The following is a 14399-nucleotide window of genomic DNA, read 5'->3' as shown; positions in this document are numbered from 1 at the left end:
ATAAACAACCTAAAGCAATTTATGAACATGTAAACAATTTAATCATGAAAAAGATGAAAACACCACTGTCACCCTATTGTTCCACGAGTCTACTGACAAATCACAAAAGAACACAATGAAAACAACTTAGTAAGTAGATAAACACACAACATTTAATCATTTATTATCTCCCAACTGTATTATATTTATTAATGTTGTGGTTTCTCAAATGTTTTTTCCAACATCTCATATGCCTATTTGATTTTGCTTGGCGTTTTGTGCCTATTCTTAGTGTTTGTGTCATCTCTAATTACTCATATCCAACGATGTAATGGTACAATATATTTCTATACGTAACATGATTGCTGATTCTCTAACTAAACCGATCTCAAGAGATGTATATCTTGTACATGTTAAGTCTCTTGGCTTGCGTAGAATATGATAGATGACTTGTTGAGTATATATTGTACTTGTAACACAACATTAGAACATCAAAAAATTTGAATTTATTTTATGTGTTTGAATTCATGGTGTTTATGGATATACACATTGTTTTTGAAAACTCAACAAGATGATAATGTAGCACAAGTTTGATTGGCTCTCTCACACGAGCAATCACCTTTGACGTTGAGGAGAACGTGTAAAGATGAGAGATGTTTCTTGAGATTGATGCCACTAAAAGAGCGCACTTAGAAAATGAGAATTGTTCAAGAAATGAGTTGTTTGATATGTCGCCTTGATGATTAATCAAGATAAGGCTATGACTTGATAAATTTGAAAATGATCGATTTGGATTTTCCATGTCTAAATAACTTGTGAATGCCAGATGTGAGTTCTTAATTGATAAAAATACCTACAAGATTAGAGAAATGATTAAGAACTCAAGTTAGGCACTGAGTGCAGTGACTGAACTAAGATCTGTACAATGTTGGTAATGACATTTTGAAAAGATACACATTGTAGCACATGATTCATACCATGTGTGCATAAATAAGACAATCATTTAAAGTAATGGAATGATGAATCACTACTCTTTCACTGTGTGAGACTTTATGGGGATTACCTCATGATGATACCTTTTGACTCTTTGCTGTTATTTGATGTTTATTCTTAGTATTACTATCTTAGTTTGGAACCTATGACCATGAATGATTCGGTCTATGAAACATGACAAGAAAAACAATTAAGTTTAAACTGAGAATTTCGAGTAGAAGAGGAAGACTTATATATTACGTGTGTCCATTGGTCGGCTAATCATGTCACTCATACAAGAGATTAGACTTGATCATAGATACATAGGAATATAACACAATAATAAATGAAAGATTAAAAGGAGCTAGTGTTATTAAGTAAGTCTAGGGTACGATGAGACTAACGCTTTATTTTTATTTTGGGTTGAAGCAACTATGTTATTTCAAATAGATACATAGTAAATTAGCTCTCAAGTACAGGTTACTCACAAGGTCGCACGACATATTTGCTAGTATGAATTGCTCTATTCTGTAAAATTTCTGTAGAAGAGTATTATGATTCGAATCACCCTATCATGTGTGAGTGAAAGATATTGGATTCGGTCCACCCATGATAGGTTGACCCGATCTATTAGGGTTACAAATACAATATTAACCCATGATATGTAATATTCCAATTTTGCCCTTGGCAGTTATTAAAGATAACTGTCACTCTCCCTCTTATTTAATATAGCATAACTTCTATTGGAAGAAGAGAACTTTTACGCCAAAAATTACAGAAAGCACAATACTCTTCTATTATACTTTTTTAGAAGAATTTTACAGAAACAAGGAAACAAATCAGTAAAGTATGTTATGGATACTCCCAGGAGTGCATCGAATCACCAAATTATCATCAATTTTCAGATTCAGTAAACCAGGTATGTTTTCTGTGATCCTAGAATTGGTATTATTTTTGCTTACAAACAGGAAGAAATCCTAACTTGAATATGGTTAGACCTTGGGGGTCAGAAGCATACATTCATGACACAATCCATAAATTTGAAACATTGGGACCAAAAGAAAAGAAATATATCTTTATAAGATACCCAAAACATTACAAAGGATACATGTTCATAGGAAAGGACTCTGATGGAAGAAAGATTGAAATATATTCTAGAGATACGACATTTATAGAAAATGACTTTCCTAAAAGGGAGGACATTGATAAAAGTCTTTATTTTTATAAGATAGAAGAGGAATGTGGAGAAGGTACATCTCAATAACCATCAGTTATGTCATAAGTGACAATGCCTTTACCTATTTTAGATAGTGGAATCAATGAGATTGAACTCTAACTTATTCCATATAATAGGAGCAAATATCCTCAATTTCGTAAGAACGAACATCCTAGAATACCTAAGCGACATTTTGGAATTGAAAACGAAGTTTTCATAACCCCTCTTCTTGAAGAAGAAAAGCCTAAAAATATTAAAGAAGTTCTATAATCCTCTAATAAGGAAAGATGACAAAAAGCATTAGAGAAAGAAATGAAATACATAGATATTAACCCAATCTGGAGTTTAGTGGACTTGTTATCGAATCGAAAACTCATTGAAAATAAATGAATTCTCAAAATTAAACATAAGACAGATGGCTTAATAGACAAATACAAAGCTTGCCTTATGGCAAAAGGCTATCCCCAACAATAAGGTATAGATTATGAAGAAACTTTTTCATCTAGTATGAGATTTACTTCAGTCAATGTAATTCTACCTGTAGTAACACATTTAGATCTAGAATTGTATTAACTAAATATGAAGACAATTTTTCTTAATAGAGAACTTGACAAAAAGATCTACATGGATCAACTTATAAGTTTTGTGGTAAAAAGCTAAAAGCACAAAGTATGCAAGCTTTAAAGATTGATATATGGTTTGAAATAGTTATTAAGACAATGGTACTTAAAATTTCATAAGGCTATATTGTCTTATAATTTTAAGATGTTAGAATAAGACCACTGTGTCTATGTGAAAAGGTTTGATGATAAGTTTACAATTCTATCTCTTTATGTGAATGATATACTGATAGTTGAGAGTGATTTGGAGTATGTGATATCATTAAAAATTAGTTATCTATAAATTTTAACATAAAGGATATAGGTGAAACAAATTATATTTTGGGTATTAAAATCAAAAGAAATTGTTTCAAGAAACAATTGACTTTATTGCAAGAGCGTTATATCCAAAAGATTCTAAAACGATTCAATATAGAAAATTGTAAACTTGTAGATAATCTTGTATCAAAAGGCGATTTGTTGAGTCAAAACATATGTCCAAAGACTCAAAACGAGAGAGATGAAATGTCTTTAGTACTTTATTTAAACGCAATTGGAAGTCTCACATACACTATGATGTGTACTCACCTCGATATTTGCTTTGTTGTTAGGTTCGTTAGTCCATATTAATCAAATCCTAGAAGAGAACACTAGAAGGTTGTCAAGAGAACATTAAGACATCTAAAAGACACTATGGATTACTATTCATGCTATTAAGGATTAGATTTGCATATCGTTGGCTATTCAAATGCTAGTTGGGGTGGTGATTTGGACTAACACAAACCAACTTCTCGCTATGCTTTTTTATTCTAAAAGGGTGTTATATCTTGGAGCAGTAAAAAATAAACATGCATAGCCTTATCTATAATGAAAGCCAAATTTGTAGCTTGTTTTACAATTGTGCAAGAGGTCATTTTGTTAAGAAGATTTTTTAAGAATTTGTGTGTATAGGATGAATCAGTTGGCCATATAGTTGTACATTCTGATAATCAAGTTGCAATAACTTTCATAAAAGATCCCAAATTCTGTAATAAAACTAAACATATCGACACTAAATATAATTTCATTAGTGAAATCATTTCGAAGAAGGAAGTGATTGTACAATATATTTCTATGCATAATATGTTTATTGATATTTTAACCAAACCAATTCTAAGATATGTATATCTTACAAATGTTAAATCTCTTGGTTTATGTAAAATATGATAGATGGATTATTGAGTATATATTGTACTTGTTACACAATATTAGAAAACTGAAGAATTCAAATTTATTTTTTATTATTCGTATGCTTGAATGCTTGGTGTTTTTCTATATACACATTATTTTGAAAGCTCAACAAGATAATAATATTACACAAGTTTGAAATTGACTCACTCACACGAACAATCGCCTTTAATGCTGAGAGAGCATGCAAAAATGAGACATATTTATTGAGATTAATGACGTTGAAAGAGCGCACATAGAAGATGAGAGTTATTTAAAAAACAAATTATTATCATTAGACATGTTGCCTTGATAATTAATCAAAATAAGGTCATAAATCAATGACTTTAGACCAGTTTGGATTTTCCACATCCAAATAACTTATGAATGTCAAATACGAGTTCTTAATATATAGTAACACCTGTATGATTGGAAAGATAATTAAGAACTTAGGTTAGGTGTTGGATACAATGATTGAACTAAGATCTATATAATGTTAGTAATGACATTTGAGAAGATATACATTGTAGCACACGATTCATGTCATATGTGTATAAAAAAAATAACCATTTGAAGTAGTGAGAGGATAAATCTCTACTCCCTCACTTTGTGAGACTTTATAAAGATTACCTCATGTAGGTACCCTTAGACCTCTTTGTTGTTATTTGATCACACACGATTCAATGAACGTAATTAGAAAAACAGCTAAGTTTAAATTGAGAATTTCAAATTGAAGAGGAAGACTTATATATTATGTATGTCTATTGGATGGTCGGTCATGTCACTCATTCGAGAGACTAGACTTGATTATTGATGTATAGGAAAATAACACAATAACAAATGAAGGACAAAAAGAAGGTAGTGTTATCGAGTAAATCTGAGGTGCTGTGAGACTAATGCTTTATCATTTTATTCGGATTGAAGCGATTATGTTATTCCTAACAAATACATAGTAAATTAGCTCTCAAATGCAAGTTGCTCGCAAAGTCGCATGACATATTTGCTAATATGAATTGCTCTATTCTGTGAGATTTTTGTAGAAGAGTTTTGGTTCGAATCACCCATCATGTGTGAATGGAAAATATTAGATCTAGTTTACCCATGATGGGTTAACCCAATCCATTAGGGTTGAAATATCTAAATAACCCTAAGAGTAAAATTTACCTTTTTACCCTTGATAATTATAAAAGTTAATGACAATTGAGATTTCAAATTTTGAAATCCCAATTGCCGCTTGATATTAAAACACAAAAGTTACGTAACTTCTGTGTGGCTCTCTGCTTCTTCTTCTTCCCTACAAAATAGTAGAATACTTGTAAACCAAACCCATAGAATATAGAAAGAACAAAAAGGCAAATTGTGTTGTGGATTATTAATTGGGACGCGTGGATCATCAAATATCACTGGAGAATGTACGTATTGCAATCCAGTTACGAATTTTCTATGATCGTAGAATTATTTATTTTCGCTTATAATAAGTCAATAAATACAAAAAAATTAATGAGAAGAGAATTTATGTTATTTTTATAACTGAATCAAGATTTTTATTCTTTAATTATACTTAAGGGGGAATTTTTGTTATTAACCTTTTTTAAATATTCTCTTTATATAATTTTGTAGTACTGGTTACTAAAAAATATTAAAAAATAATCTTATTGAACATTATCTTTATATATATATATATATATATATATATATATATATTTTAAGTAATTTATCATTCTTCCTTTTCGCTTTATTTCTCTTTTATTTTTTACTGGACTTTATTTTTTACTTTTTACTAGACTTTTTAGGCATAAAAGAAACTTACATATTAAATAATGTTAAAGAGACTTACAACCAAAGGTATTACACACAACAACATGCTAGTTTTCTTTATTGATCATAACACAACACGCATATAAAAGCAAACCAAACTTCCTCCAGAGTAGCCAATCAAACATAAACACTCATTGAACATGACAAATATTTTGGTTGAGTTGATGAAGAATGAGCACCATGCACAGTGCAACACTTATTCAGCTCAACTCTAGGGTATACATGAACTTCTAGTCTCTTGCCCCCTTTATTCTTCAACAACACTTTAGTAATTATACATAACTTCTCGGATTATTATATCTCAAACTGACATACTTGAGTCACGGCGTAAGCTTCTGACTGGACGCGATGGATTAACCTCATCATCTTGAAGCTTCACCAGGGTGTAGATACCAGCGCCGGCTAGGGCTCCAAGCGTCGGTGCCAATAGGTATACCCATAATAGATGGTAGTTTCCCGCTGCAACGGCTGGCCCGAAAGTTCGCATAGGATTCATTGAACCACCACTTGATGGTCTGCCATGGTAATTGAATCATATAATTGTTAATCTTCTTCAATAAAGGGATACAACAACAAATATATAAAATTTCATAACTATGAAAAGAAATACTATTTGTTGTTCTATAAAATTATCTACAATAAACATGTAATATGGGGCCTATTTCAAGAAATTAAATTGGATTGCTAATATTTAAACAACCACATGTTTTATGAACACTATTTACACAGTAAAAAAGCAACTAGTGTTTTATTTTTTGTAGTATATCCTTGAGTACCTTAAACGGTTTGAATGAAATGACTTTCGTTTTTTGTAATCAAGTTCTAGTTTTTATGGTATAAAAAATGCATGGTCTTGGTTTCTTCAATTTTTATTGATAATATAATATCTTATGCTAGTGGTAAAACTGAAGAAAATCAAAGATTATTTGATCTTGGTACACTATATGTATATTTATGTAAGACATAATCAATTCAATTTTATGCTTTATATCAAAAAGTTTATAAATTGAATTGGTTCTTGATATTTTTTATGCTTGTGATATAATCACAATGAAGAAAAGCATACTAACCCTGCAATCAGAATGTTAAGCATCACAGTAGCTCCAACAGCAATTCCTGCCAACTCTCCCACCTGCAAATAGAAAAATTATAAGATTTATAATCGAAAGTTTAAACAAACCAATTAAAACCAGGATATAATTCTCAACCATACATGTTCATTAATGTACATTGTCATTATCTACTAACTAATACATACCGCTCGAGTGTCTGTAGCCACAGCAGTTACGACGAACAAAAGATTGAAAGTGATAATGAACTCGAGAGCGAAAGCCTGGCCAGTGCTGACAGAAGGAAGGGTAACACCACCAGATAGGTAAGGATGAAATACTCCTTTTAGGGCAAATGAAGCACAGATGGAGCCTGTCACTTGGGCCAGAATGTAACCGGGAACTTGAGTCCAGGGAAAGTGTCGAAATGCTGCAAAAGCGATGGTGAGTGAGGGATTCAAATGGGCTCCGGAAATGTGTCCTGTGGAGAGGATAATGATCATCACTGCCAGCCCAGCGCATGCTGCGTTGCCGATTAGGGTTTCAGCGCCATTGTACTTCTGGTTCACTATGGGACCTGCTGCTGCTGCGAAAATTAGGATGAAGGTTCCCACAAATTCCGCTCCTAGCTGCGTTGACAGTGAACATTATCTTTAAAAGTTTGCTATGGTTGAATTTTTATTTTATTAATTTCATAAATTATTGAGAAATATTATAAGTGAAACATCAGTGGGTCTTTGGTACAACCCAGTCATTAGAGTGACAGAGCTAAGGTTTTGTTTTCGCCGAAAGGAAAAATTACGAAGATTAATAAAGTACTCATGAAAAACTTCCCTTTTTAATGTAAAAAATTTATTCTTGTTTATTTTAAGTGTTTGATTTATAATATAGATATTTTTAGAATTCAAAAATAATAATGTGGGTGATGTTTGACAAAATATTTGATATATTAATGTTTTCAAAATTAAATTCATGACCGAACCAATTATCTATTTGTTCATAGTTTGATTGGTTTATCGACTAATTCAATATATTACAAATTATAATAAATTTATTAACACATATTTTAATCATAAATTATATAAAGTTTATTAGAAGTAAATTTGTACAATTATCCATAACAATAAAGTATGTTCAGTTTTTTAAAACATAAATTTCAATTCATTAAAGCAAAAATAAAAACTCAAAAAATAAACTTAAAATTAGGGCTCAAGACAACAAGACTTAGTTAAACTCAATTATGCCAATTTTAACCAATTCACCCGGTTCAACAATTGTGACCATGTTTGACCAAATCTTTAGTCTTATATCAATAAGTTTTTAGTTAAAATTGCACCAAATCATAGGCAAGTTTTTGGTTGAATCGGTCGGTCCAATCCAATTTTGAATACATTGTATATTATACTGTGACATATGTTATCAAAATAGCTTTAAGGTTAATTTTTTTTTAAAGCTATTTATTATTAATTTAAAAATATCTCAAAATAATATATGTGCAAAGAGATTATCACTTCCATTAATCCTGAATTTTATTTTATACTTAGTTCTTGGAAAATTATCATAACCAAAAATATCTTATTTATAATTTCAAAAGAAATTAAACAATTCATATTACTATGTTTAGAAATTGAAGAAACATTTGGTGAAAAAGTGAGGGAAAAAAATATGTGAATCATTATATATACGAACACTTTTGTTGGTACATTATTTTCGCAATTACAATAATTGAAAAAATAAATAAAAAAAATTGTTTGAGATTTCAGAAATATAAAAGTAGAAATAACAGTGAGATTTGGGTTATTTTGACAGAAAAACTAAACGGGTTTACTGTGAAAACACAAAGTAGAAGGACGTAACTGTGAGTTCTGCAAGCCAGCGAGGGCACCAAACTCCACAAAATAAAAAATAATTCATTTTAAACATTTATTTTCTAATTTTGTTCTCTTTTTTCATATTCTGGTTAAGTTAAAAGGCTAATTCTCGAAAATTCCTAAAAATTCTTTACCTTTTTTATCTTTAACAATTAAGATCTACTAAAACTTAGGAATCTTTATGTATTAGTTTTTTTTTTTTCAAAAAAACACTACTTAATGATATTATCCTATAAATATCTTTTACGTTTAATTTAATTATTTCTTTAATTGAAAAAAATTATTAACACTACAAACTTGACCACTTGACTTGAAAGTAGGGATTGAATTCAAGTCTAATTAACTCATTCGATTGTTAATTTGATTCATTTGAATTCAAAATGAGTAATCATAATTCTAACTCTAATTTGACTAATGGGTAAAGAAGCAATAGAGTTTGAACATGGCTCGATTGGCTCGCAAACACAAATAAATAACATTATTTTAGTAAATTATAGATGAATATTAAAACGATGTCAAATATGATATGCACTTGAAACTGAATAATTTTTAAAATTTATGTTCAAACATGCAATATTAGTTTGGAGTGAAAATGATACTGCATCTATAGTCCAAAACCAAACTCAAATTCAAACTTGAATTCATGATTTTAAAACTCTTCAATAATTCGAGCTTAACTTTATGTGAATCTATTTCTTGAAACATGCCAACAAAAGTCAAGATAAAGTTTAATTATTTAAAAACAAAAATTAAACTAAAAATTAATTTTTAAAATGTTATTCTTTACAATACACACAACACCGAGACCTTCCATTATAAGATGAGTACACACCTGGTAATTTCATAATTGCTATTTTTTTATTTGATTGGTCGGCCACTTAATATAAGTACAGAGCCAAAACGCCTAAAATATTTCTTAAAGGTTAAAATTGAAAAAAAAAAATAAGGAACCTTTATTTATTTACTATCCAACCAATTATTATTATTATTAACTAAGACATTAATTATAAGATAAACAAATGAACAGAAAATTAAAATAAAGATTAAAATTCTCTTTGTCGCAAAGCATAATACAATATTGTATCATAGTTTTCGTAAAAGGAATTAATCTTTGGGATTGAATTTGTTATTTAATGTTGTATAATATAATAGTTGATGTTAAAAGTCAATACTTACTGGCAAGCCATTTATTGATAACTTGAAAAGTGGGTGGAGATGAAACGTTTTGAGATTAATCTCCAATAATTTTACCCACAAAAATTTAATTAGTTTAAGACCACAACTTGGCATTTTATATATATATAATAGATGTTTGATCGATAGAGTTAGATGAGAGCATTCCCCTGATGAAAGAGTGTAAAAACAAAGGACAAAAGCTTAAATCATGGCATCAGCTAAGCTAAAATATTAAAGATTATCCTTCCTTGACATGAAGAGAAGAGAAGAGAAGAGGTACCTTACGAGTGAAGGACACATCTGGAACTGGCAATTCAATAGCGCATGTGTGAGGATTTGTACTCCACATGGGGGCAGTCACTGGTACACACTTGCAACGCGGCATTGACATCCGATCGTACGATAGCGAATCGATTCGCTGAGACGAAATCAACGGTCCACCTGGTGTCCCTGGAGTCGGTGGTGCCGATACTGGAGTTGCCGGTACCGATAATGTTCCTGCACCCCCTTCTGGCATATTCTTTTTTTTTTTTTTCCTTTTAAAAACACAATAATATTTTTTTTTGGGGGATTTAAGATAAAATACTAGCTAGAATTTAAAAGAGAACTTACATGATTTGAAGGCTTTTATAAAGATATTTTCACAGGGTAATTTTGATCCTTTCCAGGATCGTTAAAGCTACGAATATATCAAAATATTTATGCAGAAATGAAGAAATGCATGGATAAAATACTCCTAAAAAACACTAGAATTTTTTTTTTTTTTTGGGTTTGAGATTGATATAAAAATGGTCTAAAATTACATGATTTAGAGGCTTTTATAAATCTGCTTCTAAGGAAGAAGAAGAGTTAAACAAGCCAGATTAAACTCTACAATAAAACTAAAGATAAATAACTTCACCTCTTTGCATGGACAATTTTTTTTCTTTTTTCTTTTTTTCAGGAAAATGGGACACTATGGAAAATGGAAGAGGAAAATTTACATGCTTGAAAAGTTTTTATAAAGATGTGATTAAGGAAGAAGGAAAATGAAGTGATCCAGCTTCAAAATTTAACTAGAGCCAAAAGTTCAAGATCTTGGAAAGGAAAACATAAAATAGAATTGAAACTCAAGAATGTTAAAATAAAGATGAAAATGAAGCCGAAGAGGAAGAGAAAATGGAGGAAAACACAGAAAGTGTGTGAGAGAGAGAGAGAGTGGTAATATTAAATGTCAATGACGAAGGGCTCAGGAAGACGGTGGGAAGAGAAGTTAGATGTACTGTCGTTTTTATATACAGAAAACGAGAGCATGAGCTTGTATGGGGATAATTACACATTTCCCCCTCAACTTTTTATGTATTACGATAGTGGGGGGAAGAACGGGTTAGCAGGCCGAGTTATTGTTTTGTTGGAGCGGATTATAAGCAATTAATTAACGTATCGAGACTCCGAACGGTTGACAGACCTGTTTAATAAGTATGTTAAATATGTCGAATAATTTTCAAATTCAATAGTTGATCATGTTTAACAATTAATACCAAGTCTAATAATTTATTAAATTAGTATTAATACAACTCAAGAAATTGTGAAAAATCTGTAAAAACATTTTCTGAAACGATAATAAAAAGAATTAAATTAATATAATTCTCTTATTTATTATAATATTTTAATCAATATATTGAACAACTTATATATAACTAAGAAGAAATGATACATTAGATTTACTGTATCATTAAATGATTCTTTCACCAAAATCATTTAATACGTAAGTTTAATAACTTTGTTGATACGTGGTTAAAACTATTTCTTAATCAAACTCACTTAAATAATATTGAGAAGGCAACTAACTCTTATGTAGTGTAATCATGCAAATAATATACAACGATTAATTATGTTTTTTATTTGTAGATTTGTTTAAAGTGTTGATAAAATTTCTTTTACCTATAAACTATGAAAGGGACAAAACAATTCTGCATATAATTAATCAATGTCCATTTTATCTTTGACAAGTATGAGATAACAATCACGACATTGTTATCTCTTATTTCATTGGGAAAACACAATCAACAAATTTCTTCTAGATAACTAGATTCGATCTAATAGGATTTATGATAAATCTTCTACATAATTTCCTTGGTGAATACTATTGCTTGGTTTTGCAAATGCACAATTATTTAATGTTAGGAAGAGGCAATCTAATTTGATCTAAGAACACTTTCAAAATACCTCTTTTAAGAGCTTATTTGTAACAACTTGCAGTTGTTTTTTCAAACTTAGACTAGAGTACTTAATAACATAATAGTAGACGTAGACTCTTGAGAAGTTGGTCAAATCACTTTTAAAGTGTTTGTTTTTCATTGCTTTCTTATTTGCTTACAAAAAACCTCACACATAATTACACAATCAATCTCATTCATTTTCATCTCTATGTGTGAGATCACACCTTTGATTTTGCTCACTTCTTGTTGTATGAAATTCTATATCAAAAAATTGGAGTTTGAAGGAGGGTCATTTTTTTTTTATTTTCCCAAAATAGCACGCTTTCTTTCTTCAATCTCTTAGGAGACATTTGTCCCATAGAGCCTCATGGGAAAATACCAAAGAAAACTATTCTTAGTCCTTTCTCCAAACTCAGTCGAATTATTCTTCTGAGGACTCCCCTTAATATAAGACTAAAGGAAGCTTTATTATTCAAGTAACTCTGATGTTAGTCATATTGTCCTTCCCAAAAAAACAACACAAACCATTTATTGAAAATTAACCAGCCCTAATTGTTGAAGTATATAACCAACAACACTCGACATATTGACATAATTAGATGACAACAATAGTGGTCTAACCAAGGTAATTAACATAATAATCCTATATTTGGATAATAACTCTCCAATAGCATGCTCAAAGATTGATCCCATAAAAAACTTTGACCATTATTAGGTCATAAATCCCTTACATGACTATCTCTTGTCTTTACTGGCAGAGATAATAGTAGGGTGCACATAGGCCAAAGACCTATATTCTTTTTGTTACACAGAAAGAAGCTTACACAACAAACTTAGTGTTTTTCGTCAACAAATTGATATACAACGTGCAACCCTTATCTCATGTCACAACAACATTAATGTATAACATGTAAATATAATTCATGTCCTCACAATGTCAACTAATGATGTGAAAAGCATAACTCATGATTAAAGGATGTCAATCCCCAATGACACATAACATAAATCACATCACAATGACATCTTTCGATGATTTATAAAGTACAACTTACAATTCTAATTGTGTGTTAATCAATGATGTCTATATAAAAAAAAAGCCTCATATCATCATAGAGTGTCAATCTCACCTCTCAACATATAGAATGTAACTCATGTCAAATAGATTAAGGCATCAACATTTAACATATAGATAATAACTTATGTCATGTACGTGTTGTCCCTGGATGTGTAAACCTTAACTCACGTTAGTGAGGAAAAGCTACCAACTTTTGAAGTATAGATAATAACTTGTTTTGGAGGCATAAATCCTTGACGTGTAGAGAATAACTCACACTTTGGCAATATCAACCACCAGTGTAAGTATAACTCATGTGGAACAAGTCTAGGTGTCAACATGCAATATGTAGACAATAACTTGTGCAAGAATTACACCAACTCCTAATGTGTAAAGGATAACTCATGTCTAAGTGGATACCATCTCATGATGTGCAAAATCTAACTCACTCCAAGGAGATGTTGACTTTTATCATGTACTATAGTTCATAATAAATGGGCTAAGGCATCAATTTGTGATGTACTGATGAATGTCTTATGCCAAACGAAAATCACCCATAAAGATACTATCATTTGATGTGTAGAAGAAAACTCATATAGGAAAGATACTATTTGTACAAATGCACTACATAGTGGAACAAGAACTAACATCAACAAGCCAAGCAACCCAAATTGCTAAGCTAGAAGACCATATTTATGTAACCATTTTAATGCTCAAAAAGCCTCTCTAAAGAAGGTAATTGAATGCAATCTAGTGATTATTCCCTTAGGCAAGCTCAGACAAGCCTTTCATGCCCTTCTTGGCCTTGATTGATGAGTTGAATAGAAAGGATGAAGAGTCTTTATTCTATTCGTTGCATGTCATGTACCTTTTCCTTATCGTACTATAGAAAGAATCCAAGAAGCAATGAGTAGAATAACTAAGAAGAAAACTTGCTTTACATACCCACTACAATGACTACACCTAACTAGTAGCTCTCTTAATCATAACTAAGTAGTCTTTGAAGAATAAATGCATATTCACATGTCTTAGAGCTTTAACAAGAATTATTGTGCCTAGAAAAATCCCAAAAGGACTATCATTATCTAAAAAACTTTGGACCGACTACAAAAAACAAGTCACTCAACACTTAAACCCTAATAATTGGATAACCATCGACTATGTACTTCAAGACTTAGAGGCATCAAGCCTTTTTTTTTTTAGTTCTTAGCTATAAGCTAATAATTATTCTTAAGTTCAATTATGTCCAATTGTGCTA

The 14399-nt window shown here is 30.6% G+C and overlaps 1 protein-coding gene across 1 annotated transcript; it reads right to left on the bottom strand.

The window, feature by feature from the left end:
• Window positions 1–5820: 5820 nt before the first annotated feature.
• LOC123227192 (probable aquaporin NIP5-1) lies at window positions 5821–11121 on the bottom strand. The gene is made up of 4 exons (XM_044651890.1): window positions 10167–11121; window positions 7049–7468; window positions 6861–6922; window positions 5821–6305 (listed from the first exon to the last, which is right to left on the bottom strand). The coding sequence occupies exons 1-4, from the start codon at window positions 10401–10403 to the stop codon at window positions 6092–6094; spliced, it is 933 nt and encodes a 310-aa protein (XP_044507825.1). The 5' UTR covers window positions 10404–11121; the 3' UTR covers window positions 5821–6091.
• Between the last annotated feature and the right edge of the window lie 3278 nt (window positions 11122–14399).

This window comes from Mangifera indica, chromosome 10 (assembly GCF_011075055.1).
Source record: "Mangifera indica cultivar Alphonso chromosome 10, CATAS_Mindica_2.1, whole genome shotgun sequence".
NCBI lineage: Eukaryota > Viridiplantae > Streptophyta > Magnoliopsida > Sapindales > Anacardiaceae > Mangifera > Mangifera indica.
This window is presented reverse-complemented; position numbering and strand designations above follow the sequence as displayed.